We start from the raw sequence: 27,429 nt of genomic DNA, 5'->3' as shown, positions 1-27,429 counted from the left end.
GCGAAGTACAGTTTCATAATACGAAAACTCACCTTTCAACTGTAAATTTGCAACTGTATTTATTAACAAAATTTCAACAGGGATAATGAAATTTGCATAAAAAGTTGTAAACTTTCAACATTTTTCTTTTCTTTAAACAATATATATTAAACACTATTCTGAATGAAAAATTGCTCTTAGGAGGGGGCATTTACAATTCAAATTATGTACATATTTTTATTACAATGCATACTATTTACACTGATTAATTTTGGACACCGAAATTCCATCAAAAAACTCTGAAAATTTATATTTGAACCTCGTCGAATGCAATCTTTAACATCCCAGATGCAATAAAAGTATCGTGACTAGAAAACAATTTAAAATTATGAGCAAAGCCTTGATAAAATTTGGAAGAAATGGGGTTTTTTGGGGGGTTTAGAAACCATTAAAACTTTATAAACTACGGGCATTTACGGCTTAAGATATGTGGCACATCTCTCTGGTATCGATATGACTGGGTCCATACTTCAACAGGTTGTGCATCACTGCTCGAGCCAGATAACTGGCCGTTATCTTGGAAGGAGCGTTATAGAACGGGGTCATATCCGAACTATTTTCGGCTATTTCTTGCGGTCTGTCCTTTATGAACGTGACGAATGACTCGTGGACGAGCTACACGATAAGTCTCATTAATTTCGAAGTTTATCCATTGCGTTATATCGAAGAAAATATCACTTACCTTATCCATATCGACGGGATCGCCAAAGGACAATTCGGGATTCCTCTTCAGTACCAGGTACACAACCATTATCAACTGTAAATTTAAGGAAATAATGAAAATTTTTGGGGAAATTAGAGCTTTTTTCCAGAATTTTAATGTTGTGTGTTCAGAGGATGCCCTGTAAATTGCTCTTCGCCAGTATGGAAAAAAAGGATTTAGTTATACAAGGAGGAAGGCCTCAAGTATGCTTTCCAAGTAAATGGTATGTGTAAACAATGGAGGAAGAGAAATAAGCTGGACCAAAAGAATTAAATTAAGAAGAGTGAGAAAAGTATCTTCTAGGATGTTGAAGGAAGAGGAGTTCTGTTGGGCTTATTTTGTGAGAAAATTGTCTATCAAGACAGGCAGCAAAAGGGAAAAGTGTATGAAAAAAGATAGATAAAGACGTAACCCGATGACCCGAAAGGAAAGGGAAGTTATCAAACCTCAAACCTTGAAGAGGAAGGCCGAGCAATGTGCAAGTCTGTGCAATGTGCTGATCTGTGGACCCGCTTTGCAGAGGCCAAGAAGAGATACGATCTTATCGGATTTCGTAAATAAAACAATTTAGTCTTACGAATTAATTAGTAGAAAACTCATAAATATGGCCTTTTGATTCCAGAAAGGAAGCATGTTTTATCTTATCTCGCATATTTGACGATCGTCTGGGATTTTCTATAACGTTGCGCAATTTACGGGGCATCGCTGGATTATAATTTGTTGGCTTACTTCAACCAGTATCTGCCTGTATTCGGGTGCCGAAATTCTGTTCAACAGCATCTCTACCTGAAGAGCGAAGTTTAATTCGTAAACCGTCATTTCCGAGAGTGTCGGTTGCTGGAAAATTACAGGTAAACGTGGTTAAAGAGGGGGTAAAATGGTGTTAAGAAAGTAAAAACTCGTAATTTACCTGTGGCAAATGATGGCCCGCAACAATAATACCCGACGGCGTACGAGTCATGACGTCCCAAACCCTGTCGTAGAAATTCCTAGGAACGCGACACAGAGCACCTTCGATCTGTCGCTGTTGATGAGCTGTCATTCTTGAAATAATAAATTCATTAAAAAGTTAATTTTCTACAATTGTCATAATAAAATGAAGACTTTTAAAATAAAATTTATATTTTCTACAACATTCTGGAGTTAATGATTTTTAGCAGGCAGTTAAGGCGTCGGCTTTTTTATTCTGGGGGATCAGGGATCCAATCCGGTTGATGAAAAAACACAGGAATTTTTAGGGGGTCTTTCCGGTATATCATTTCGCCACCCGGCCGCCCGAGTGCGAGCCTGGTTTAACCCACGGCGGGCCAAAACGAAGGCCCTTTTAGTGCCCAGAGGGCAGAGAAATCTAAATCAATTCAAAGTAGAAACGAAAAAGCATAGTACTAAGCATTATTGTACATTTTTTGCACGGAAAATTATTAATGAGGCGTGTGATTGCCTCGTCCCATCAGTGGCCGAGTGGATAAAACCACTGGACACTGGCAGTCGGTCGTGGATTCGCTCCTGGCCGACGAGCTGTCCTTGTAGTGTTCCGGAATTTCTTCACGTTTATGACATCCAAATAGGAGTCAATTTGTCATAGAAAGTCCTCTCGGGACGCATTCTCCCTCGGCAGATCGTCCAAGTGTCGCGTTGCCGTATACAAATATACCAATTGCCTCTTGCACCCGTATACGCTGCAAACGATTGCTCGTGATGATTATAAAGTTGTTTATCGGCTCTATCAAGAGCAAAGTCAATTCTCAAACAAGAGTTTCTTGAAGTTCCTGGAGTAGCCGACAGAATGCAATTTGTCTCCCTAGTGCATCCCAAATATGTTCATGGAATTTAGGTCAGAAGATTTGGCTAGCCATTCCATACGAATAATATTCTCACTGCCAAGAAAATCCTTGACGAGCCATATGCGTGTGGGCATTCTACACCATAAAAATCTGCCCTCAAAGTTCAAAAGTCTCACGAGGCTCCAAAACCTCATCTCTGTACTCTCTCGAAGTAATGGTATCCTCTGCAAACACGTGAAATTCAGTGCGGCCATTAAGTATAATGCTTTACCAGACCACCACCATACACAAAGTGGTATATTTCCACCACGTTCGGGGTTCCTCGCTTTCTCTAAACTGTAATCCTAAAAAAGCATTCTGTAGTCTATGAATCATACTTATGTCCAAAAAAGAAACGCCCTTTAAAAAAGATCCAGTTAGAAGAAATTGTTTGATCCGGGTAGGATCTAGGAGATTAAGAATTCTTTTAGATAATTTATCCACGAAATTGATTAATTACAATATTCGAAAGGCTAAAGAAAAGATTGTGTTATAAGACAAAGCAACACAAGGGCAATCTGCCAACGGGTAGGCGTCTACCTGAAGGACTTTTATGGGAAACTGTCCTTTTTAAATGTTAGATATGAAAAAACTCCCAGAAAACTACAATTCCATCGGGGGTTCCTGATTTCTCTGGACATTATTTTGTTTATTAATAATAATATTCACTCGGTATATAAAAATATTTAGTTTCTAAATGAACTCTGTCTGCATATATACTATGCCAGCAGAATGTGATAAGATATAAGTGATTAGATATATAGCGAAGTAAAAGTATTGTATTAGTGATATCGATATTGCACATACGTTTTCAGAATTGAGGACTACAAATTCTAAATGTATCGATATAAATGATGGCCGTGGTTGTAAAGGCGTTAGCCTATTGCTCTGGGGGTACGAATTTGGAGAAACCCAGGAGTTTTCAGGAAATCTGTCCCAAATATGTCGAACTAAGTCTCTCACCACCAGCCGTCCTAATAGTGGACCAGCCGAATCCACAATGGACAGCAAAGAACCCTCTTAGCGCTTACAGAGCGATAAAAGTAAAAAAAAAAAAAATGGATTGATGGAATAAAATGATGCAACATACGGGTGATCTGCCAAGAGCGTGTCTTCGGGAGGATTTCTATAGAAAACACTTCTATTTAGGTGGAGAAACTTGAAAAAACCGGGCAAACTCCACGGGATAAGCCCGCTGGTCAGGCGCAGTCCGCGACTAATGTCCAGCATTCAGTGCTTTTATCCACTAGGCTATTGGTAAAGGAGTGAAAAAATTATAAACGTAATTGAAAATTTTACTGAAAATTACTGCCAAAGATTAATTACAGGTTGATTTTCAAAGAATTTACTTCAGTTGTATAAATTATCAATAAATACGAAAAAACGTGCTAAGTCGAAGTTTAAGGGGTAAAAAATCTCGACTTTCAGTTAAGGAGTTTGTTTGATACTTGATTTTCTCAATTTTTCTGTGGCCATACATTTCTGTTGTCGAGTCGTTTCTCGAGAATGTTCGTAGAGTAATTAATACTGTATGCAGTTTATGACACTTTTGAATGGTTCGTTAAAAGGTACCCCTGGCGTCTCTCAATCGGAACACCAGAGATATACCGTAACTTTCTTTTTTAACTCTTCCCTCCCTGTGGGCCTAAGATATCCTTTTCTAGCAATCCCGTGATGGGTTCGACCAAGCCCACAATGGAGCGGCTCAATATATCTGGATGAACCATCTCCAGAAAAATTCCTGGAATTTTTGAGACTCGTCCAGATCCTCATAGCAGTAGGCTGCCATCTTAACCGCTCGGCCATTTGACAGTATCACGCTGTATCAGTGAAAAGCATGTCGAAGCGAGTGTACAGAATAACCTCCAAACAACGCCATTTTTTTATGTTCTCGTCACTGGCCGTTGTTCAGAAGTTTGACTATAAAATTAAGCAAGCCTGGGAGGAACAAAAAGAAATTACTGCCATCGAACCTTATTTATATCTTATTTGTATTAAATGACGTACTTAACCTTTTCATCTGGCATTGCCTTGTAAACATTTTTATCATTTAAATTACTTCTTTATACTTAATTCTTATCAGCCAATCTCTATTTTAAATAATACGTTTTTTATACGACTACCGATTTCGCATATTATGAAAACCATTACATGACCTCATTTACTTTGTGCGCATTAATCGAATTCCCTTTCGGATCGGATCGATGGGATAAAGGCAATTCAACACGTGGGCAATCTGCCAAGGAGGTGCCTTCAAGGAAGGCTTTCCACGGGATACTGTTCCCTATTTAAGTGTTAGATAGATGAAGAAATACCATGATGCAAGCCCACTGACTGGGTGCAAACCCGCCACCACCTATCCGTGGTTCGTGGTTTTATCCACTCGGCCACTGGTAGGCGAATTCCCTTTTGACCAAATTTTTTACAGAACTTTAAGAATAATTAGATTTATTTGGTACCAGCGCATTATAACTATACGTTTTCGGCCATTAGAAGTGTGCCTGTCCCACAGGGGATCAGGCAGAAAGGAGGCAAAAGGCATTACTCTTCCGCTCTGGGAACCTGAATTCGAGTTTGGAGCCTCAAGTTTTCTTGGGAGTGAGCGGATATGTTTGGCATTTATTCGATTATTGTACGTTTAACTTTTTTATTATAATTAAAACTGGTAAGCCAATAAAATTTCTTCGTCTATCTTATTGGCTAAATCAAAAATACTTTTACTTCAATTGGCATCTGGATTTCTTGCACAAAACATTAAAAATTGAAAAAACTGAAGGCAGCCCATTGTGAGCTAGTGCTTCCAAAATACAAAACAATGACGGCCAGATGACTGAGTGGCTAAAGTGGCATCTGCCACTCTGGAGGACCCAGTATGAAATCCGAGCAGGTCTAAAATCCTAGGAATTTTTCGGGGATGGTTAGACCCTCACCACACATCTGCCCATTGTGGGCCTGGCTGAATCTACGATGGCCTTGCTAAAAAAAAGGCTCTCTTAGTGCCACAGGGCAGAAATACAAACCAATACAACATCCTCATAAAATGCGAAAGTTGAAAGCACAAAAACTTCATTTTACAAAGGAAAAACAGAATTTATCATCTAATTATTTTATTATTTAGATACAAGCTTCTGACTATTAAAATCTTTGAATCATATGACAGTTTATCAAATCATTATCCTCTATTAATGTTGACTTTATAATGTCCTCATCTATCTCCTATTATCTATAAACCTGTACCTATCGACATTCAAAACATTGGACTCCATTTTTGATCATCTGATTGGATAAACTAGATGATAGAAAATGTAGTCCAATGTTTTGAAATATGTAGGAGAATTAGCAGACTTCATATTGATGATACCTTATTTACCTCAAGGAAAATACTAAGTTGGGTTCTATCCTAANTATTCAAGCCATGATTCTTTATTTGAAATTCCTGAATGAGAATCCTCCAGTAAGTGTGTAATCTATTTAAACAGTTTTTCCTAAACTCAATTTCTCGACTTTATAATTTCAGGCGTTACACAGTCTTTCTCCTAGCGATTTACGAAAAGTCCTTTTTAAAGTGCTTGAAACGTCAGATAATGTTGCATCTAATAAGTAAGTTACTGTTGATTATCCAAAATTCATACACTAAACTATTGATTAAAGATGAAACTATTCCCAATATTTAAATAATAATAATAATGTATTACTAACCTAACCTAAAAGTTAGTTTAAATTTGATGTTTTTGAGATTGAAGTGTTTTTTATCCATCTTTTTCTTCTATGTGGTCACTAAGAGGGTCAATACTTCAAACATTTTTACACTGGACTTGCTGTATAACACATCTTTAAAATCTTCTGGGTGCCTGGTGACAAAATTCACGGGTAAACAAACATTTTCAGTCTCCCAAGCTCTGCTTGGAAAGCAGAAAACCTGAAGCAGAGCTCGGAAGGCATCAGAAAATGTTTGTTTACTCATGAATTTTGCTGCCATTCACCTGGAGATTTTTGAGGTGTGTTACTAATGGAGCCATTTTACTAGTCCTGTCATAAATCTGGTCGGGCCACCAATGGGATGGTACCTGTGACTTATCTAGGACAGAACACCCATGAAAAATTGCTGGGATTCAGTTGGATTTTTGATCCCAAGTCTCCCAGAACAGCACACTGATGCTTTTATTACCTTATCTGTCTGGATATCTGTTTGGAGTATACTTTGTCACTCTCAGAATCTTATATATACAAGATTCTGAGAGTGACAAAGTATACTCCAAACAGATATCCAGACAGATAAGGTAATAAAAGCATCAGTGTGCTGTTCTGGGAGACTTGGGATCAAAAATCCAACTGAATCCCAGCAATTTTTCATGGGTGTTCTGTCCTAGATAAGTCACAGGTACCATCCCATTGGTGGCCCGACCAGATTTATGACAGGACTAGTAAAATGGCTCCATTAGTAACACACCTCAAAAATCTCCAGGTGAATGGCAGCAAAATTCATGAGTAAACAAACATTTTCTGATGCCTTCCGAGCTCTGCTTCAGGTTTTCTGCTTTCCAAGCAGAGCTTGGGAGACTGAAAATGTTTGTTTACCCGTGAATTTTGTCACCAGGCACCCAGAAGATTTTAAAGATGTGTTATACAGCAAGTCCAGTGTAAAAATGTTTGAAGTATTGACCCTCTTAGTGACCACATAGAAGAAAAAGATGGATAAAAAACACTTCAATCTCAAAAACATCAAATTTAAACTAACTTTTAGGTTAGGTTAGTAATACATTATTATTATTATTTAAATATTGGGAATAGTTTCATCTTTAATCAATAGTTTAGTGTATGAATTTTGGATAATCAACAGTAACTTACTTATTAGATGCAACATTATCTGACGTTTCAAGCACTTTAAAAAGGACTTTTCGTAAATCGCTAGGAGAAAGACTGTGTAACGCCTGAAATTATAAAGTCGAGAAATTGAGTTTAGGAAAAACTGTTTAAATAGATTACACACTTACTGGAGGATTCTCATTCAGGAATTTCAAATAAAGAATCATGGCTTGAATAATCCAGCTAAAAGTTAAAGGAAAAACATAGAATAATATTTTGAAGTTTATCTTTTATGATAAAAATTCCATTTGAATTAACAACCATTCCATATAATTCCAGTGCAAGTTTTCCATTTTAATCTGTCAGGTACTCAAGCACTTGATAGGTTAGAATTCAAATGGATTAGAATGTGAAACTTACAAAAACAACAGTTTGCTTCAGAATACAAATATCTTACCCCACTCTGAGTTTCAAAATGCCATGAAACAGATGCGGTGACGTAGAAATGAGTCTTCCGATATAGAGAATAATTTCTTGTTGAAGAACTGCTTGATAAATATCATGATGCTGACACTGACCATATATAATGCCTTTTACTTCTTTGGGAGTTAGAGGATGATCGATGACCACTTCTTCGTGACCGAAAATACCAACTGTAATCTAATATAAAAAATCATTGTAGATAATTACATATACTGGAATACTTTTGATAAACCTCACCTGTTTGCCGCTGACTAGGGTTGACGTAATGTAAGGACTGATGCTATCGACCATTTTCTCCAGAACGCTAGAACAGTAACGTACTACAGACCTAAGTTACAAAATTCCTAATTAATGTTGAAACAATCGTCAATAATACTACATCTAAAAAATTATTTACCAATGCCTGAGAGCTCCAGCCTGCCTCGTTAGTTTTTCAAGTCTTTCCTTTACTGTTACTAATTACAAATTATTAACATAATTAGTTGATTTGTTCAATCTGTTCAACAATTAATTTGCTCAAATTACTATAATAATTAGTTTATTTATTCTATAAATAAGCTACTAATAAAAATAATATTGCTATATTTTTTCTGCCCTGTGGGCACTAAGAGGATCTTTATTCCATGCCCATTGTGAGTTCAGCCAAGCCCTCAAAAGAACCAGCCTATTAGTGAGGGATGGTACTTGACATATGTGGAACAGACAGCCCACATATTTGGGTTTTCAAATGCTTGTATTCAATTGGGGTCCTTTGATGGCCGAGACGGACATGAAAATAAATATTATTTTCATCAGTAGCATCCATTCCAAATATTACAGACACAAATAAATTACGTTAAAGTATTTACTTCCATCCACCCAAAACTGTGGTCCTTCGCGATACCAAAGAATGCCTAATAGCTGACTCTGTCCGTGAAGGGTATCGGTTTGAGAAATGGCATCCAGAATATCTTTAGTAGATTTGTGTGTGAACTCCTATAATTAAATCGAAAAATGTTCATTGTTGCAAGCAACATTGAATTTTAATAATAGAAATATAAATCTACCTCAAAATTGTAAGTAGGTTCGCTATAAATTATTGCTTTAGGAATATCGGTTAAACTTTGATATCCAATTGAAGTATGCTCTAACTGCTGAAATGCTTCAAATTTTGGAATAATATCGGGTGGTAGTAAATGAAGAAAGTCAAGATGTTCTATACAAGACGATGATATAAGATTCTGCAATAATTTATTTTCTATTACCCTCAAGAAAACGATTTAAACAATGATTTTCTTTCGGAATTAATCATTGATTAATTCTGAAAGAAATACTTACTTGAAGTCTACCGGTACGAATCTTTAATCCGTCACAGTGACCCTTCTTGAACATTGCCAATAGATCCAGCATTTCTTTAAAGTGTGTATCTCTAAGTAATAAACCTTAATTTATGTAATGTTTACTTATTATTTAAATAAACATACAATAATAATAATGCTAAGTAAAAACATAAATTTTTTTATTAGTTTTCATAAAAATAGGTAAACAAACCTCATGTGTTCTTCCCTGATCAAAATGCAGACTGTTGGTCTACCAGACATTCTCCAATACTTGCCCACGAAATGCAGTTCATTCTAATCAAAATTAATTTATTCATTAATGTATGAAAAATTCAAAAGTTTTCATTTTAAGTTTTATTTATGTTAAAAAGAAACCAGATTAATTTAATGGATAAATAACGGACAATCAAAGCATCGGCATGCCACTCTGAAAGATTTGAATTTGAGAATGCATCAAATCCTCTAATTTCCATGGAATCCAAATATATTAGGTTCCATCCAAAATCCAAGGTCCTATTCCCATCCTCAACCCAAATCCAAGCTTTTTCAAGATTTCACTCCAAGAAAGCTTAAGATTTGTTAGAAATTTGATTGGAATATAAGAGTAAGTATGGCATTATGAAAATATTTTTAGAATGGAAGAAAATTCATAGATTATTTTAAAATTAAGCCATTTCATATTATCAAATACTGATAACAGATAAGCTTCTGAAAAGCAATAACTATTAACGAGTTGGATATGGAAGAGTTACATATTCACTTGGGTTTAGCAAGAGTTTATTTTAGAGAATTAAAATCATTATTCAATTTTATAATATTAATTCCAAATTCTAATGCAATGCTTTTGAAATGATAGATACATTTTAACAACATAAACAATGTGGAATGGCATTTAAGAATAAAGGCCAGTCTACATGTAACTTTTTATTGTCAATCTTGCATGATCAATTAAGACTGATGCAAAACATATGGCCATGCTTTCACTTTATCTTTTCCACAGATATCATGGATAGAGAATTATTGTTAACAATTATTTCATTGTGTGTGCTAAAGTTGAAAAAAAAAAAAAAAAAAAAAAAACATTTCACATCACTCTAGGTGTCTCAAGACTGGTTACTCAAGAGGTAAAGGTATTCTCAAGTAACACACATGAGAATACCTTGCTATATGAGTAACAGCAGAAGCCAGACTGATGTAATTATTTACTTACTGATATGGACTTGTACTGTAAATTATTAATGCTAGTAACCCCAGAAATAGCAAGACACTGTCTTAAAAAGTGCTATCACCCTCCATGAGAGATTCATTGCAACTTTAATAACACACTGATCGTTTACCTAAGACAAATTTTTATGATAAACTGTTTAAAGAGTTGATATTTTGGCATCTTTTGCAGCCTTGCAATCCATTTCTTTACATTTACTAATCAAAGTGCCTTATACTTGATTTTTTTATCACTATAAACATTTGATTCAACTTGTCACAGTATAATTCTATAGATTTAGCAAAAATATCAGAAGACAAATGTCTTAAAATCCAATACCTTCAAGCATTGAGTTACGAAAAACAATACAAGATAGATATTTGTCTAACACTATCCAAAGATACGACAGTGTGTATGCAACAACTTGTCTACCATCTTGTTTAAAAACAATGCTCTGGCTCATTGGTCTTTCGAGTGATCGTCAAGCATGCAAGATAGATGATAAAACAATTATATATATGCCAACCTTTAAATAAACAACTGCCGTTACAAAATGGTTTAACAAATTTGTCAATGCATTGCCAATTATGCTATTATTGTACGTTACAGAAACATTTAATTTCTGTCAATCTTGTAACCTAACTTGCAAAAATTTTAGAATAAATTCAATAAGGATGCAGACTAATTATACTAAACATCAAGGCAAAATGTAAAACACATTATAAAGATGGAAATTATACTACATTCCATAAAATACAATATATTCTATACTTTGATTTAACAGATAATACAATAATTCTAATAATAACTACAGATATCAATCTATTAATGTAATAACGCCATAGGAGATAAATCTATTAATGTAATATATATTAAACTCTAATGTAAATCTATATAAAATCTATTAATGTAATAGAAGAATAAATTTGAAATATTAAAAAGTTAACAGAAAAAATTTATACTTGGCACCGTATTCAAAATTATTAGAAAAAATGCTAAATTTGGAAATGTTGATTTTCTTTTACGAGAACGAAAACGTTTCCAAATTTATCAATTTCCGACTTACTTTTTACATTTACCAAATGTTTTATATGGTGGAATGCATACATGTTTACTCAGCAATTTAAACATATCAACAGTTGATCTATTGATACGGAGTGATGTTACAAAATGCCGCATCTGATTAATTATGTATTATGTAGGCTATTTTTTTAGGTGTCAAACTAGAAAAAAACTATGCAAATTCTTTAAGAATAGATTAAAATCAATAAAAATATTTAAATATAGATTTGTTTCATTGTAAGTTGTCTAATTTAACACCAAAGTAAATAGCCCATGATTAAATAATCAATTCTGAATAGATTATTAAATTCCAATGTACAGTACATTTAAAATTCTAATAATTTTATTACATGTCTCTCTAAATCAATATGCTTAATTTTTTAATGTAAAATATAACCACACTATCTATAAACGACGAAGACTGATTTGTAGAAATGCAAAAGTTCTTTAAAAATGAAATGAAGATTAAGTAACTTTTACAGAGAATCCTCATTGCGTCAGCATAATAAGCTACATTTTACGGAGTTTAAAACAAAAGCATTTATCATTTTAAAAGTATAATTAGGATGATTTTGAGCTATTTTTGTTATACTTATCAGCCATTGTTATCGAGATAAACTATTAATGTGTTGTCAAGGTACAAAGTAAAATGTTTTCAGACTTAAGAACCTATTTTCATAATTTAAATTAATTAATTTCCACCAAGCACCAAAGAAAAGAGTTTTGCCAATTTTAATATTTAAAAATTATTTATAGGTTACAATATATTGATAAAGCTATTAATAAGACATGCAATTTCTTAAGTGAAATAGAAAAGGAATAGATTTGGGAATTCAGATACGAAAAAGCAAGAATAATTCTCATGCGATTGCATTGTGGTGCACATAAGTGATTTCGTACAGTCAACAGCTTATTGCCAGTGTTCTATACGTAACTGCATGTGACTAAAGTGAGCCATCAAATCGGATAGTTTGTCACAGAATGATACAAACATGGAGATGTCATTTTTTACTTTGCTTTAATGAGTGTAAATGAAAATAAATATCAGTATCATAAATGCTTAATGAAGAATGTTGCAATGACAATTTTACCAATAATTAATAAAATTAATCCATAATACTTACTTTAATGTCATCAATCAGAAGAGCCATATCGTGAGACAGATAAAAATCACTAACTTCAAATATTAATGGATAACAAATAACTGTTTGACCACATATTCTATAAAGCTGAAAAATTTTGAGCAATCTTACTTCAACCAAAGAGAAAAATGAAATAAGGAATTAAAATCGTAAAATTAGTTACCTTGCTTGTGCCTAGTGCGCCAATCGGACGTGGTGGTCTTCCCTTTAAACCGAGCTTCCTCGTCACCCCAAGAAATTCATAAACCTAAAGATTATGGTTAACTTTAAATGATAATGATATTTTATTCCTCTTCATTTTGATGTAAATTTACTATATGTACTTTGACTAATTGACTGGGAGGCCAGATCTGAACGGGTTCTACTTCGTGAGGCGTCTGCGTCTGAATACCGTAAGTGGCCATCATTGCCTGTAATCTCATGCTCTCTGCTATAAGAACAACCTGTACCACCAAATCGCTAGACGTGCCCTGTAAAATATAAATATCCGATATTTAAATAACTGATTTTAGTACAAGAAATTTTTCAAAAGCTATTTGACGCTTACGTCAAACAACTTTTGACATGCACATGCACATGCTAGTTCTTCTGGAAAAGAAACTCTAAAGATACATTCGAAACCACAAATTATTACTTCTACTATTTAAGAGTATTGAAAATTAAAATCTCGTAAAATTTTAAAAATAATTTCCGTATTTTATGTAAAATTTATTTTAGAATCTCTGATCCAGAATCTTTTGCTTTCCCTTGTTAATTCTCAATTAATGTGAACACAGGATTAATATATTTGTGAATGTGTTAAAACAAACAGCAACACACAAGCAGATTAAGAAAATCAGCAGTAATTAAGCAGCATGCATTAGAAGCTCTGAATTAAATAATTATATGTATCGTGCGACTCCATTGGAAGAACAAAGAAAAACTGATGCTAGAACACATGAAGGAGTCCCGGTTTATTTAAGAATAAATGTTTTTCAGGATCATACCATACCCTCTTTGGATCTATATCCCGAAAAATGTTTAATCTTAAGTAAACATGGACCCTTCTATCTTCGGCATCAATTTTTCCTCATTCAAATTAAATCCTTTGCACTTAATTAAAATTATTCCTTATACATTAAAACAAAAATTATGCCAAAACTTTATTGCTTTCTAGATCAAAGTTTAATTTGGAATTTTATATTTATTATTCCTTATACATTAAAACAAAAATTATGCCAAAACTTTATTGCTTTCTAGATCAAAGTTAATGTTGGAATTTTATATTTATTAGCTCTACAACTGAGAGTTATGATGATACCTATAATACTCTGAAGTATGCGGATAGAGCCAAAAATATTAAATTAAATGTAAGTTTCTTCTAAAATTTTACCAGCTCTAATAAATATACAGTGGGTGATTGGTTAACGAACATAATCTGTTTCAAGACTTCGTTCACTATCTGAATTGTTCGTTAACCTATTATTGATTTACTGTAGATTTCTATGGGCATTTGATAATCTGTTCTGGAGACCCCCAAAGATAAAAAATTATATACTTTCTTACTATGTCTATTTATATNACAGATATCCAGACAGATAAGGTAATAAAAGCATCAGTGTGCTGTTCTGGGAGACTTGGGATCAAATCCAACTGAATCCCAGCAATTTTTCATGGGTGTTCTGTCCTGGATAAGTCACAGGTACCATCCCATTGGGGGCCCGGCCAGATTTATGACAGAACTAGTAAAATGGCTCCATTAGTAACACACCTCAAAAACCTCCAGGTAACTGGCAGCAAAATTCATGAGTAAACAAACATTTTCTGATGCCTTCCGAGCTCTGCTTCAGGTTTTCTGCTTTCCAGCAGAGCTTGGGAGACTGAAAATGTTTGTTTACCCGTGAATTTTGTCACCAGGCACCCAGAAGATTTTAAAGATGTGTTATACAGCAAGTCCAGTGTAAAAATGTTTGAAGTATTGACCCTCTTAGTGACCACATAGAAGAAAAAGATGGATAAAAAACACTTCAATCTCAAAAACATCAAATTTAAACTAACTTTTAGGTTAGGTTAGTAATACATTATTATTATTATTTAAATATTGGGAATAGTTTCATCTTTAATCAATAGTTTAGTGTATGAATTTTGGATAATCAACAGTAACTTACTTATTAGATGCAACATTATCTGACGTTTCAAGCACTTTAAAAAGGACTTTTCGTAAATCGCTAGGAGAAAGACTGTGTAACGCCTGAAATTATAAAGTCGAGAAATTGAGTTTAGGAAAAACTGTTTAAATACATTACACACTTACTGGAGGATTCTCATTCAGGAATTTCAAATAAAGAATCATGGCTTGAATAATCCAGCTAAAAGTTAAAGGAAAAACATAGAATAATATTTTGAAGTTTATCTTTTATGATAAAAATTCCATTTGAATTAACAACCATTCCATATAATTCCAGTGCAAGTTTTCCATTTTAATCTGTCAGGTACTCAAGCACTTGACAGATTAAATTAAAATGAATTAGAATTTGAAACTTGCATCTGAAAACTTACAAAAACAACAGTTTGCTTCAGAATACAAATATCTTACCCCACTCTGAGTTTCAAAATGCCATGAAACAGATGCGGTGACGTAGAAATGAGTCTTCCGATATAGAGAATAATTTCTTGTTGAAGAACTGCTTGATAAATATCATGATGCTGACACTGACCGTATATAATGCCTTTTACTTCTTTGGGAGTTAGAGGATGATCGATGACCACTTCTTCGTGACCGAAAATACCGACTGTAATCTAATATAAAAAAATCGTTGTAGATAATTACATATACTGGAATACTTTTAACAAACCTCACCTGTTTGCCGCTGACTAGGGTTGATGTAATGTAAGGACTGATGCTATCGACCATTTTCTCCAGAACGCTAGAACAGTAACGTACTACAGACCTAAGTTAGAAAATTCCTAATTAATGTTGAAACAATCGTCAATAATACTATATCTAAAAAATTATTTACCAATGCCTGAGAGCTCCAGCCTGCCTCGTCAGTTTTTCAAGTCTTTCCTTCACTGTTACTAATTACAAATTATTAACATAATTAGTTGATTTGTTCAATCTGTTCAACAATTAATTTGCTCAAATTATTATAATAATTAGTTTATTTATTCTATAAATAAGCTACTAATAAAAATAATATTGCTATATTTTTTCTGCCCTGTGGGCACTAAGAGGATCTTTATTCCATGCCCATTGTGAGTTCAGCCAAGCCCTCAAAAGAATCAGCCAATTAATGAGGGATGGTACTTGACATATGTGGAACAGACGGCCCACATATTTGGGTTTTCAAATGCTTGTATTCAATTGGGGGTCCTTGGATCACTTGATGTCCGAGAAGGGGATGAAAATAAATATTATTTTTATCAGTAGCATCCATTCCAAATATTACAGACACAAATAAATTACGTTAAAGTATTTACTTCCATCCACCCAAAACTGCGGTCCTTCACGATACCAAAGAATGCCTAATAGCTGACTCTGTCCGTGAAGGGTATCGGTTTGAGAAATGGCATCCAGAATATCTTTAGTAGATTTGTGTGTGAACTCCTATAATTAAATCAAAAAAGGTTCATTATTGAAAGCAACACTGAATTTTAATAATAGAAATATAAATCTACCTCAAAATTGTAAGTAGGTTCGCTATAAATTATTGCTTTAGGAATATCGGTTAAACTTTGATATCCAATTGAAGTATGCTCTAACTGCTGAAATGCTTCAAATTTTGGAATAATATCAGGTGGTAGCAAATGAAGGAAGTCGAGATGTTCTATACAAGATGACGATATAAGATTCTGCAATAATTTATTTTCTATTACCCTCAAGAAAAATGATTTAAACAATGATTTTCTTTCGGAATTAATCATTGATTAATTCTGAAAGAAATACTTACTTGAAGTCTACCGGTACGAATCTTTAATCCGTCACAGTGACCCTTCTTGAACATTGCTAATAGATCCAGCATTTCTTTAAAGTGTGTATCTCTAAGTAATAAACCTTAATTTCTGTAATGTTTACTTATTATATATAAACATACAATAATAATAATGCTAAGTAAAAACATACATTTTTATATTAGTTTTTATAAAAATAGGTAAACAAACCTCATGTGTTCTTCTCTGATCAGAATGCAGACTGTTGGTCTACCAGACATTCTCCAATACTTGCCCACGAAATGCAGTTCATTCTAATCAAAATTAATTTATTCATTAATGTATGAAAAATTCAAAAGTTTTCATTTTAAGTTTTATTTATGTTAAAAAGAAACCAGATTAATTTAATGGATGAATAACAGACAATAAAAGCATCGGCATGCCACCCTGAAAGATTTGAATTTGAGAATGCATCGAATCGTCTAATTTCCATGGAATGTGATCCAAATATATTAAGGTCCATCCAAAATCCAAGGTCCTATTCCCATCCTCAACCCAAATCCAAGCTTTTTCAAGATTTCACTTTAAGAAAGCTTAAGATTTGTTAGAAATTTGATTGGAATATAAGAGTAAGTATGGCATTATGAAAATATTTTTAGAATGGAAGAAAATTCATAGATTATTTTAAAATTAAGCCATTTCATATTATCAAATACTGATAACAGATAAGCTTCTGAAAAGCAATAACTATTAACGAGTTGGATATGGAAGAGTTATGTATTCACTTGGGTTTAGCAAGAATATATCTTAGAGAATTAAAATCATTATTCAATTTTATAATATTAATTCCAAATTCTAATGCAATGCTTTTGAAATGATAGATACATTTTAACAACATAAACAATGTGGAATGGCATTTAAGAATAAAGGCCAGTCTACATGTAACTTTTTATTGTCAATCTTGCATGATCAATTAAGACTGATGCAAAACATATGGCCATGCTTTCACTTTATCTTTTCACAGATATCATGGATACAGAATTATTGTTAACAATTATTTCATTGTATGTGCTAAAGTTGAAAAAAAAAAAAAGAAAAAAGGAACATTTCACATCACTCGAGGTGTCTCAAGACTGGTTACTCAAGAGGTAAAGGTATTCTCATGTGTGTTTGCTATATGAGTAACAGCAGAAGCCAGACCGACATAATTATTTACTTACTGATATGGACTTGTACTGCAAATTATTAATGCTAGTAATTCCAGAAATAGCAAGACACTGTCTTAAAAAGTGCTATCACCCTCCATGAGAGATTCATTGCAACTTTAATAACACACTGATCTTTTACCTAAGACAAATTTTTATGATAAACTGTTTAAAGAGTTGATATCTTGGCATCTTTAGCAGCCTTGCAATTCATTTCTTTACATTTACTAATCAAAGTGCCTTATACTTGATTTTTTTATCACTATAAACATTTGATTCAACTTGTCACAGTATAATTCTATAGATTTAGCAAAAATATCAGAAGACAAATGTCTTAAAATCCAATACCTTCAAGCATTGAGTTACGAAAAACAATACAAGATAGATATTTGTCTAACACTATCCAAAGATACGACAGTGTGTATGCAACAACTTGTCTACCATCTTGTTTAAAAACAATGCTCTGGCTCATTGGTCTTTCGAGTGATCGTCAAGCATGCAAGATAGATGATAAAACAATTATATATATGCCGACCTTTAAATAAACAACTGCCGTTACAAAATGGTTTAACAAATTTGTCAATGCATTGCCAATTATGCTATTATTGTACGTTACAGAAACATTTAATTTCTGTCGATCTTGTAACCTAACTTGCAAAAATTTTAGAATAAATTCAATAAGGATGCAGACTAATTATACTAAACATCAAGGCAAAATGTAAAACACATTATAAAGATGGAAATTATACTACATTCCATAAAATACAATATATTCTATACTTTGATTTAACAGATAATACAATAATTCTAATAATAACTACAGATATCAATCTATTAATGTAATAACGCCATAGGAGATAAATCTATTAATGTAATATATATTAAACTCTAATGTAAATCTATATAAAATCTATTAATGTAATAGAAGAATAAATTTGAAATATTAAAAAGTTAACAGAAAAAATTTATACTTGGCACCGTATTCAAAATTATTAGAAAAAATGCTAAATTTGGAAATGTTGATTTTCTTTTACGAGAACGAAAACGTTTCCAAATTTATCAATTTCCGACTTACTTTTTACATTTACCAAATGTTTTATATGGTGGAATGCATACATGTTTACTCAGCAATTTAAACATATCAACAGTTGATCTATTGATACGGAGTGATGTTACAAAATGCCGCATCTGATTAATTATGTATTATGTAGGCTATTTTTTTAGGTGTCAAACTAGAAAAAAACTATGCAAATTCTTTAAGAATAGATTAAAATCAATAAAAATATTTAAATATAGATTTGTTTCATTGTAAGTTGTCTAATTTAACACCAAAGTAAATAGCCCATGATTAAATAATCAATTCTGAATAGATTATTAAATTCCAATGTACAGTACATTTAAAATTCTAATAATTTTATTACATGTCTCTCTAAATCAATATGCTTAATTTTTTAATGTAAAATATAACCACACTATCTATAAACGACGAAGACTGATTTGTAGAAATGCAAAAGTTCTTTAAAAATGAAATGAAGATTAAGTAACTTTTACAGAGAATCCTCATTGCGTCAGCATAATAAGCTACATTTTACGGAGTTTAAAACAAAAGCATTTATCATTTTAAAAGTATAATTAGGATGATTTTGAGCTATTTTTGTTATACTTATCAGCCATTGTTATCGAGATAAACTATTAATGTGTTGTCAAGGTACAAAGTAAAATGTTTTCAGACTTAAGAACCTATTTTCATAATTTAAATTAATTAATTTCCACCAAGCACCAAAGAAAAGAGTTTTGCCAATTTTAATATTTAAAAATTATTTATAGGTTACAATATATTGATAAAGCTATTAATAAGACATGCAATTTCTTAAGTGAAATAGAAAAGGAATAGATTTGGGAATTCAGATACGAAAAAGCAAGAATAATTCTCATGCGATTGCATTGTGGTGCACATAAGTGATTTCGTACAGTCAACAGCTTATTGCCAGTGTTCTATACGTAACTGCATGTGACTAAAGTGAGCCATCAAATCGGATAGTTTGTCACAGAATGATACAAACATGGAGATGTCATTTTTTACTTTGCTTTAATGAGTGTAAATGAAAATAAATATCAGTATCATAAATGCTTAATGAAGAATGTTGCAATGACAATTTTACCAATAATTAATAAAATTAATCCATAATACTTACTTTAATGTCATCAATCAGAAGAGCCATATCGTGAGACAGATAAAAATCACTAACTTCAAATATTAATGGATAACAAATAACTGTTTGACCACATATTCTATAAAGCTGAAAAATTTTGAGCAATCTTACTTCAACCAAAGAGAAAAATGAAATAAGGAATTAAAATCGTAAAATTAGTTACCTTGCTTGTGCCTAGTGCGCCAATCGGACGTGGTGGTCTTCCCTTTAAACCGAGCTTCCTCGTCACCCCAAGAAATTCATAAACCTAAAGATTATGGTTAACTTTAAATGATAATGATATTTTATTCCTCTTCATTTTGATGTAAATTTACTATATGTACTTTGACTAATTGACTGGGAGGCCAGATCTGAACGGGTTCTACTTCGTGAGGCGTCTGCGTCTGAATACCGTAAGTGGCCATCATTGCCTGTAATCTCATGCTCTCTGCTATAAGAACAACCTGTACCACCAAATCGCTAGACGTGCCCTGTAAAATATAAATATCCGATATTTAAATAACTGATTTTAGTACAAGAAATTTTTCAAAAGCTATTTGACGCTTACGTCAAACAACTTTTGACATGCACATGCACATGCTAGTTCTTCTGGAAAAGAAACTCTAAAGATACATTCGAAACCACAAATTATTACTTCTACTATTTAAGAGTATTGAAAATTAAAATCTCGTAAAATTTTAAAAATAATTTCCGTATTTTATGTAAAATTTATTTTAGAATCTCTGATCCAGAATCTTTTGCTTTCCCTTGTTAATTCTCAATTAATGTGAACACAGGATTAATATATTTGTGAATGTGTTAAAACAAACAGCAACACACAAGCAGATTAAGAAAATCAGCAGTAATTAAGCAGCATGCATTAGAAGCTCTGAATTAAATAATTATATGTATCGTGCGACTCCATTGGAAGAACAAAGAAAAACTGATGCTAGAACACATGAAGGAGTCCCGGTTTATTTAAGAATAAATGTTTTTCAGGATCATACCATACCCTCTTTGGATCTATATCCCGAAAAATGTTTAATCTTAAGTAAACATGGACCCTTCTATCTTCGGCATCAATTTTTCCTCATTCAAATTAAATCCTTTGCACTTAATTAAAATTATTCCTTATACATTAAAACAAAAATTATGCCAAAACTTTATTGCTTTCTAGATCAAAGTTTAATTTGGAATTTTATATTTATTATTCAAAAAATAATTAATTCTTTTCAGTATAGCAATAACAATAATTTTACTGGGATAAAGTAATTACATTCACAATCAATAGTTAACTACTGTAATGCTCCCATTGCCTAAAAGGTGATTTTACAGCAATCTCAAATGTTTCTACAATGTTAAAGATTTTTGGAGTGTCTATATAGGGTGCAATGTTGGAAAATTCATGCCGTATGTGAGCGTTGGCTGGGTCTTGTTGCATGAATGAGGAAACATACAATGTAATTTAAGACCAAAAGTTAGCATTGACGATTCAGAAAATGAAACAAAGTTAAAGAGTAATTAAAGGGTAATACAAGTAACAATAATTTAATATGGTACCAGTATAGATTACAGGTTCAAATTTAATTTTGTTACAACTTATGTCTGAACTGGGAGCCATTCTGAATGAAGGCATATTGAAGTCTGTTCCCAAATAGACAGTATAGAGTTCTTCACAGCCAGCATCCCTGAGGGGTAAATATTTAGTGGTTTATTCTTTATTGTGTACATTAATAATACCTTCCAAAATTTACAAATAAGTATTGTAATAAAAGAAAGTGGCGATACATTTGAAATGTATGTGTGCCAGGAGATAATTTTTTTCATTTAAATCAACTTTTGCAATCAGACTAATGAACCTTTATTGGGGTATTTTGGACATTTATATACTTTGAAGTCCCTCTTCAGTATTTCATTCTTTGTATTCTTACATACAGAGTCTTCCAGAATGAATGCTACAATTTAGAACTTCTATAATTACATTAATTATCTGAGAAGTATGTGATAGAGTAAGTTTGTGTTTCCTCTCCCTCCTGCTTTCAAACAATTTGCCGTCTACTACTTCTGGGAAGTGTCATAAACAAAAATGGTGACTATATAACAGAGAAGGCATTTTGTGTTCTGCAGTTTGCAAAATTAGAATTACCATCACTGTGTGATCTGCAAAAGCTGTAGAATTGTGGCTACCGTGGAAGGAGTGATGAAGGATATACTGTAGTGAGAAGAGAAAGAATCTGAATATCAATTGGATGTGTGTCATGTGACATGAAATATATGCATTGAGAAGCTGTAATGAGCAAATGTGAAACTTGGATAGTTTTCCAATGTTTTAATGTATGTAAGAACATTTTCAGATAATAATTAATGTAATTAGAATAATTTAAAATAATACCATTCTTTTCGGAAGACCCTGTATTATGGTATGTTGTTCTTGTATCATCCAACTTTCATCTTTGCGACTGCTACAGTCTATGCTTCGGCATTTTATATTTATTAGTTGTATAAACAAAACATGCAACAAATAATGACATATATATTTGTTAGCAAACTTGCAAAGTGTATTCCACTTCTATAGTCTTTACCTATTAACAAAACTAAAAATGTTGGACTTCGAACTCAAATGAGAGTTTTAAATAAAGCCAAGTGTTTATTTAAAACTCGCATTTGAATTTGAAGTCCAATATATTTATCAAACACAGTTTCAAAAACAACATAAATTGAAAATGTTAATGTTCTTTAAACTTCATACATGGTTAAAGGTTTATTGATTAATTCAGTATGTAATTAAATAAACTATAATCTGGAATCATGAATTTGGCCAGACCCAAAATGGGAGCTAGGTGGCACGGAACGAGGTCCGATATATCTGGAACAGACCACCCCGAAAAATTTCTAGAGGTGCTCATCCGAATTCAATTCCGGATCCCCAGAGTCGGGACCAAGAGTATGCTGTAATTCTAAATATAAATTTTTCTAATATTTTCAGTTATTTTGGACAAATGATCGCTTCATATGATTGAATGAAAGTTTATGTTATGTACAATAAGCATTCTTGGGTGCAAAATTACAATTTTATTCTTGACTCTCCACTCCATAGACAGCAAGAGGACTTTTTTAATTATACCTGACATGCATTTGGCCAAATGCAGAGTGTGAGTAAATGGGATGGCGAGGGATGAGACCCGACATATTTGGGATGTCACACCCATGGAAATTCCTGGGGTTTATGGTGGCCCATACAAATTTGTTCCAGGTCTCCAAGAGGTAGATTTGTGTCTTAACTTCCTTGGCCTGCTGGTCATTGAATTACAATGTCGGCAATAGATATGTATAAAAAAATGGTAAAATTTTTGTATAGATTTAATTCTATTTTAATGCATATTATTCACAAATGTCATAATATTCCACACACAAATAAAATAAAATTAATGTTTTCTTTAAAAAGATTTGTAGAACATAAACATTTGTATAAACATATGAATCATTTATCTATCATAAATGATTCCTATGTTCAGAGTAATACCCCTTTTATTAATGTAATTAATACGGTAATGTTTGCAGAGAAATAACTATTGTAAACGTCTGAATACATTTATCACTATTATAATATAATAAATTACTAGAAAATAATAAATTTTGGATTTTGATAAATATGAAGTAATCAGCTTTACTGCATTCAAACTAACTTTTACACAAAAGAAGCAAGCAAGATAGCAAGCGAGAAGAAGCACATGTAAACAATCACAAAGCAAGAAAGGTACAGAAAAGATACTTACAACTGCTTTACCCTAAAAGAAAGTAAGAAAATAAACAAATGCTCATTTATTTGGACAACAGAAAATACATTTATTGAATTTTAATATTAACACTATTAAATTACATATTTAAAATGAACTGACAATATATTTGTAACATAAAAATAAATCTATTTAGGCAAATATATCGCATTAAATTCAAAAGATTTCTATTTTTAAGCAATTAAAATAAATTTTCATTATATAAAGTTATATATTTGGTAAACTTTCTTATATAAAATATAAAAATTTAAATAGGAATTTACATACTATTGTTTTAAGTAAGTCTAGTATTTTTTTTTGAAGAAGAAGAAAGAGAAGTTTAGTTATATTATTAAATACTAATCACCATAATATAACATAAAAATATAGAAAAAAACATATAAAATATTTAACAAATTTAATTTTGGGATAGCAAACACTAGTTATTTTTATATACTGAGGCCAAGTTTGTCAGCTAAATATCAAGAAGGATGAAGTAGCCACTGTAGTTATTCGGCTGAATTAATCAATTCACCTTTAATGGTGGCTGAAGTTTAAAGAATGCTCATGGTTTCAACCCGATTAACTGGCCATTTTTGGGCACAGATAGTTAAAAGTTGGCACACCGAAGACGGCCGGTTAACAGTCAAAACTCTTTAAACTTCGTCCACCCAAAGGCATATTGATTAATTTGGCTAAACAAACATCAATAAGAATGATTACTTTATTAAATGTGTTTTTGTTTTAGCAGAATTAATAATTATAGAAACAAAAAAGATCTTAATATCAGTGCAACTGAGAGGATGATGAATTAACTTCATTGGAACATAGATACTAAGAAAAAATTTAATTTACATGAACATACTGCTGTAATTTTTTTATTTNAATTCATGAGTAAACAAACATTTTCTGATGCCTTCCGAGCTCTGCTTCAGGTTTTCTGCTTTCCAAGCAGAGCTTGGGAGACTGAAAATGTTTGTTTACCCGTGAATTTTGTCACCAGGCACCCAGAAGATTTTAAAGATGTGTTATACAGCAAGTCCAGTGTAAAAATGTTTGAAGTATTGACCCTCTTAGTGACCACATAGAAGAAAAAGATGGATAAAAAACACTTCAATCTCAAAAACATCAAATTTAAACTAACTTTTAGGTTAGGTTAGTAATACATTATTATTATTATTTAAATATTGGGAATAGTTTCATCTTTAATCAATAGTTTAGTGTATGAATTTTGGATAATCAACAGTAACTTACTTATTAGATGCAACATTATCTGACGTTTCAAGCACTTTAAAAAGGACTTTTCGTAAATCGCTAGGAGAAAGACTGTGTAACGCCTGAAATTATAAAGTCGAGAAATTGAGTTTAGGAAAAACTGTTTAAATAGATTACACACTTACTGGAGGATTCTCATTCAGGAATTTCAAATAAAGAATCATGGCTTGAATAATCCAGCTAAAAGTTAAAGGAAAAACATAGAATAAGATTTTGAAGTTTATCTTTTATGATAAAAATTCCATTTGAATTAACAACCATTCCATATAATTCCAGTGCAAGTTTTCCATTTTAATCTGTCAGGTACTCAAGCACTTGATAGGTTAGAATTCAAATGGATTAGAATGTGAAACTTACAAAAACAACAGTTTGCTTCAGAATACAAATATCTTACCCCACTCTGAGTTTCAAAATGCCATGAAACAGATGCGGTGACGTAGAAATGAGTCTTCCGATATAGAGAATAATTTCTTGTTGAAGAACTGCTTGATAAATATCATGATGCTGACACTGACCATATATAATGCCTTTTACTTCTTTGGGAGTTAGAGGATGATCGATGACCACTTCTTCGTGACCGAAAATACCAACTGTAATCTAATATAAAAAATCATTGTAGATAATTACATATACTGGAATACTTTTAACAAACCTCACCTGTTTGCCGCTGACTAGGGTTGACGTAATGTAAGGACTGATGCTATCGACCATTTTCTCCAGAACGCTAGAACAGTAACGTACTACAGACCTAAGTTACAAAATTCCTAATTAATGTTGAAACAATCGTCAATAATACTACATCTAAAAAATTATTTACCAATGCCTGAGAGCTCCAGCCTGCCTCGTTAGTTTTTCAAGTCTTTCCTTTACTGTTACTAATTACAAATTATTAACATAATTAGTTGATTTGTTCAATCTGTTCAACAATTAATTTGCTCAAATTACTATAATAATTAGTTTATTTATTCTATAAGAAATTAGAGCTTTTTTCCAGAATTTTAATGTTGTGTGTTCAGAGGATGCCCTGTAAATTGCTCTTCGCCAGTATGGAAAAAAAGGATTTAGTTANGAAAATATTTGCAGAACTTTTTACTCATTCTTTTCAATGTCAGAAGAAGGTCTATGAACTATTGTATATATAGTTAAAGAGGAGAGGATTTGACAAAAGTACATCATTGTACACAACAGGGAGAGAGATGGTCAGAAGTCACTCAACTGAACACACAATTAATAGATGGCTTCTAAATTGCTTTCAGCTATGAATTATACAGTGGTGAAAAGGATTTAGAGCCAAAATAATTTTTGGTTTTGCAAATGTTTCAAAAACGTTTTATATGAATCATAATAGATTACAACATTCTTATAATATTTTATAATATTCTTGAAATTAATTTATAACTTTCAAATGATTATTTAAAATTTATTCTGAATATATTTGTAAATATATCTGATGAATACATTCATTTGAAAATCAGAACATACACAAAACTGAATGGAATCCAAATGAGTCAAATATGGTAAATGTAGGATTTCTGAATGTCACTGGTGCACTAAGATAAAATATGGAACAAATTGTGAATCAATGCAATAGGTCTTATGCAAAGAACTGGATGGATATTACAGTGGCATCATCATCATCAGCTCTGGAATGGATTACACAACTTGACACCAGTATACCAAGTTGAACCTGTCTATCTAAAACATGTTTATCACAAAATCTATACTTTTTTCCCTGGCTGGAGGTACAGTATTTTCTGCCTAAATTCAATATAATTTCCATATTTATCTCAAATAATTTTCTCCAAAATCTCTGTATCTTGAATTATGGACTGAAGTGTCAATTACAAATCAGAAGCTCAGTGACTACATTTTGATAGCATAAATTGTAGTTGAGAGACATTTCTTGCAATGCAGTACATAGCTACAACTAATGCAGCTTTTCATCAATTGATTACGAGTTTGGCTTGCTATTGTGTTAATAAAATACTGTACCTCCAACCAAACCTATTACTGTTTACTGTGTATGAACATCTATATTTCAAAATTTGTCTTATTCCCGTGAGATTTGAAAATAGACAGGTTCAACTATATTTTATTCTATTTCAAGCATTTGTATTCTCATCATCCTTATAAATAGGAATTTTTGTATGATTTTTTGTCATATGCTAAATAAATAAAACAAGTTTGAAAACTTAAACCCAAATTTTTTAAAATTAAAAATACCAGATAAATAAACAAATGAAAATATGTAACAAAATTCAGATTAAAAAAACCTTTTAATTTTAAGTGTAGTAAAGTATAAAATTAAAAATTAACTATATTACAAGTAATTTTCTATTAGAAATTTGAACGTAACTGTTCTATTTTAATATTTATTTAAACTAAATGATGTAAGCAACATTTAAAAATGTTTTCACAATGCAAGATTAAATATATAATGCAATAAATATTTTTGTAGATAAACTAAGATAGTAATTTTTACTTATCATAC

The 27,429-nt window shown here is 32.1% G+C and overlaps 2 protein-coding genes across 3 annotated transcripts; both read right to left on the bottom strand.

Annotated features, from left to right (window-relative positions):
* Positions 1–411: 411 nt before the first annotated feature.
* Positions 412–23,675, bottom strand: LOC111633064 (probable phosphorylase b kinase regulatory subunit beta). 2 transcript variants are annotated; one of them, XM_023377592.1, is made up of 16 exons: positions 12,905–13,747; positions 12,745–12,828; positions 12,564–12,668; positions 9,385–9,467; positions 9,172–9,262; positions 8,901–9,074; positions 8,703–8,829; positions 8,252–8,309; positions 8,092–8,182; positions 7,829–8,031; positions 7,560–7,614; positions 7,414–7,496; positions 1,653–1,785; positions 1,472–1,579; positions 722–796; positions 412–654 (listed from the first exon to the last, which is right to left on the bottom strand). In XM_023377592.1, the coding sequence occupies exons 1-16, from the start codon at positions 13,001–13,003 to the stop codon at positions 460–462; spliced, it is 1,764 nt and encodes a 587-aa protein (XP_023233360.1). In that variant the 5' UTR covers positions 13,004–13,747; the 3' UTR covers positions 412–459. The 2 variants fall into 2 exon arrangements, 1 of the variants encoding a protein (XP_023233360.1); XR_002758002.1 differs by lacking the exons at positions 412–654; positions 722–796; positions 1,472–1,579; ... (8 more) ...; positions 12,745–12,828; positions 12,905–13,747 and adding exons at positions 14,729–14,811; positions 14,875–14,929; positions 15,157–15,359; ... (8 more) ...; positions 20,232–20,378; positions 23,664–23,675 and having other exon boundaries at positions 7,982–8,031.
* A 931-nt stretch (positions 23,676–24,606) lies between these two features.
* LOC111633065 (probable phosphorylase b kinase regulatory subunit beta) lies at positions 24,607–25,887 on the bottom strand. Its single transcript, XM_023377593.1, has 5 exons — positions 25,756–25,887; positions 25,596–25,686; positions 25,333–25,535; positions 25,064–25,118; positions 24,607–25,000 (listed from the first exon to the last, which is right to left on the bottom strand). Exons 2-5 carry the CDS (start codon positions 25,647–25,649, stop codon positions 24,914–24,916), a joined length of 399 nt encoding a protein of 132 aa, XP_023233361.1. The 5' UTR covers positions 25,650–25,686; positions 25,756–25,887; the 3' UTR covers positions 24,607–24,913.
* Positions 25,888–27,429: the final 1,542 nt, after the last annotated feature.

This window comes from Centruroides sculpturatus, unplaced genomic scaffold (genome assembly GCF_000671375.1).
Source record: "Centruroides sculpturatus isolate CEXI.00-Female unplaced genomic scaffold, Cexi_2.0 scaffold772, whole genome shotgun sequence".
In the NCBI taxonomy this organism is placed as follows: Eukaryota; Metazoa; Arthropoda; class Arachnida; order Scorpiones; family Buthidae; genus Centruroides; species Centruroides sculpturatus.
This window is presented reverse-complemented; position numbering and strand designations above follow the sequence as displayed.

What these genes read in the sequence shown, in the direction of transcription:
- LOC111633064 (XM_023377592.1), bottom strand. Translation starts at nt 13,003, where the DNA reads ATGAGATTACAGGCAATGATGGCCACTTACGGTATTCAGACGCAGACG. An exon ending in TTCTGATTGATGACATTAAA is followed by an intron (nt 9,468 to 12,563) that starts GTAAGTATTATG and finishes AATTTTGATTAG; the next exon opens with AATGAACTGCATTTCGTGGG. An exon ending in ATCCCGTCGATATGGATAAG is followed by an intron (nt 655 to 721) that starts GTAAGTGATATT and finishes CTTATCGTGTAG; the next exon opens with CTCGTCCACGAGTCATTCGT.
- LOC111633065 (XM_023377593.1), bottom strand. Translation starts at nt 25,649, where the DNA reads ATGGTCGATAGCATCAGTCCTTACATTACGTCAACCCTAGTCAGCGGC. An exon ending in ATTTTGAAACTCAGAGTGGG is followed by an intron (nt 25,119 to 25,332) that starts GTAAGATATTTG and finishes TTTAACTTTTAG; the next exon opens with CTGGATTATTCAAGCCATGA. An exon ending in TCCTGAATGAGAATCCTCCA is followed by an intron (nt 25,001 to 25,063) that starts GTAAGTGTGTAA and finishes TTATAATTTCAG; the next exon opens with GCGTTACACAGTCTTTCTCC.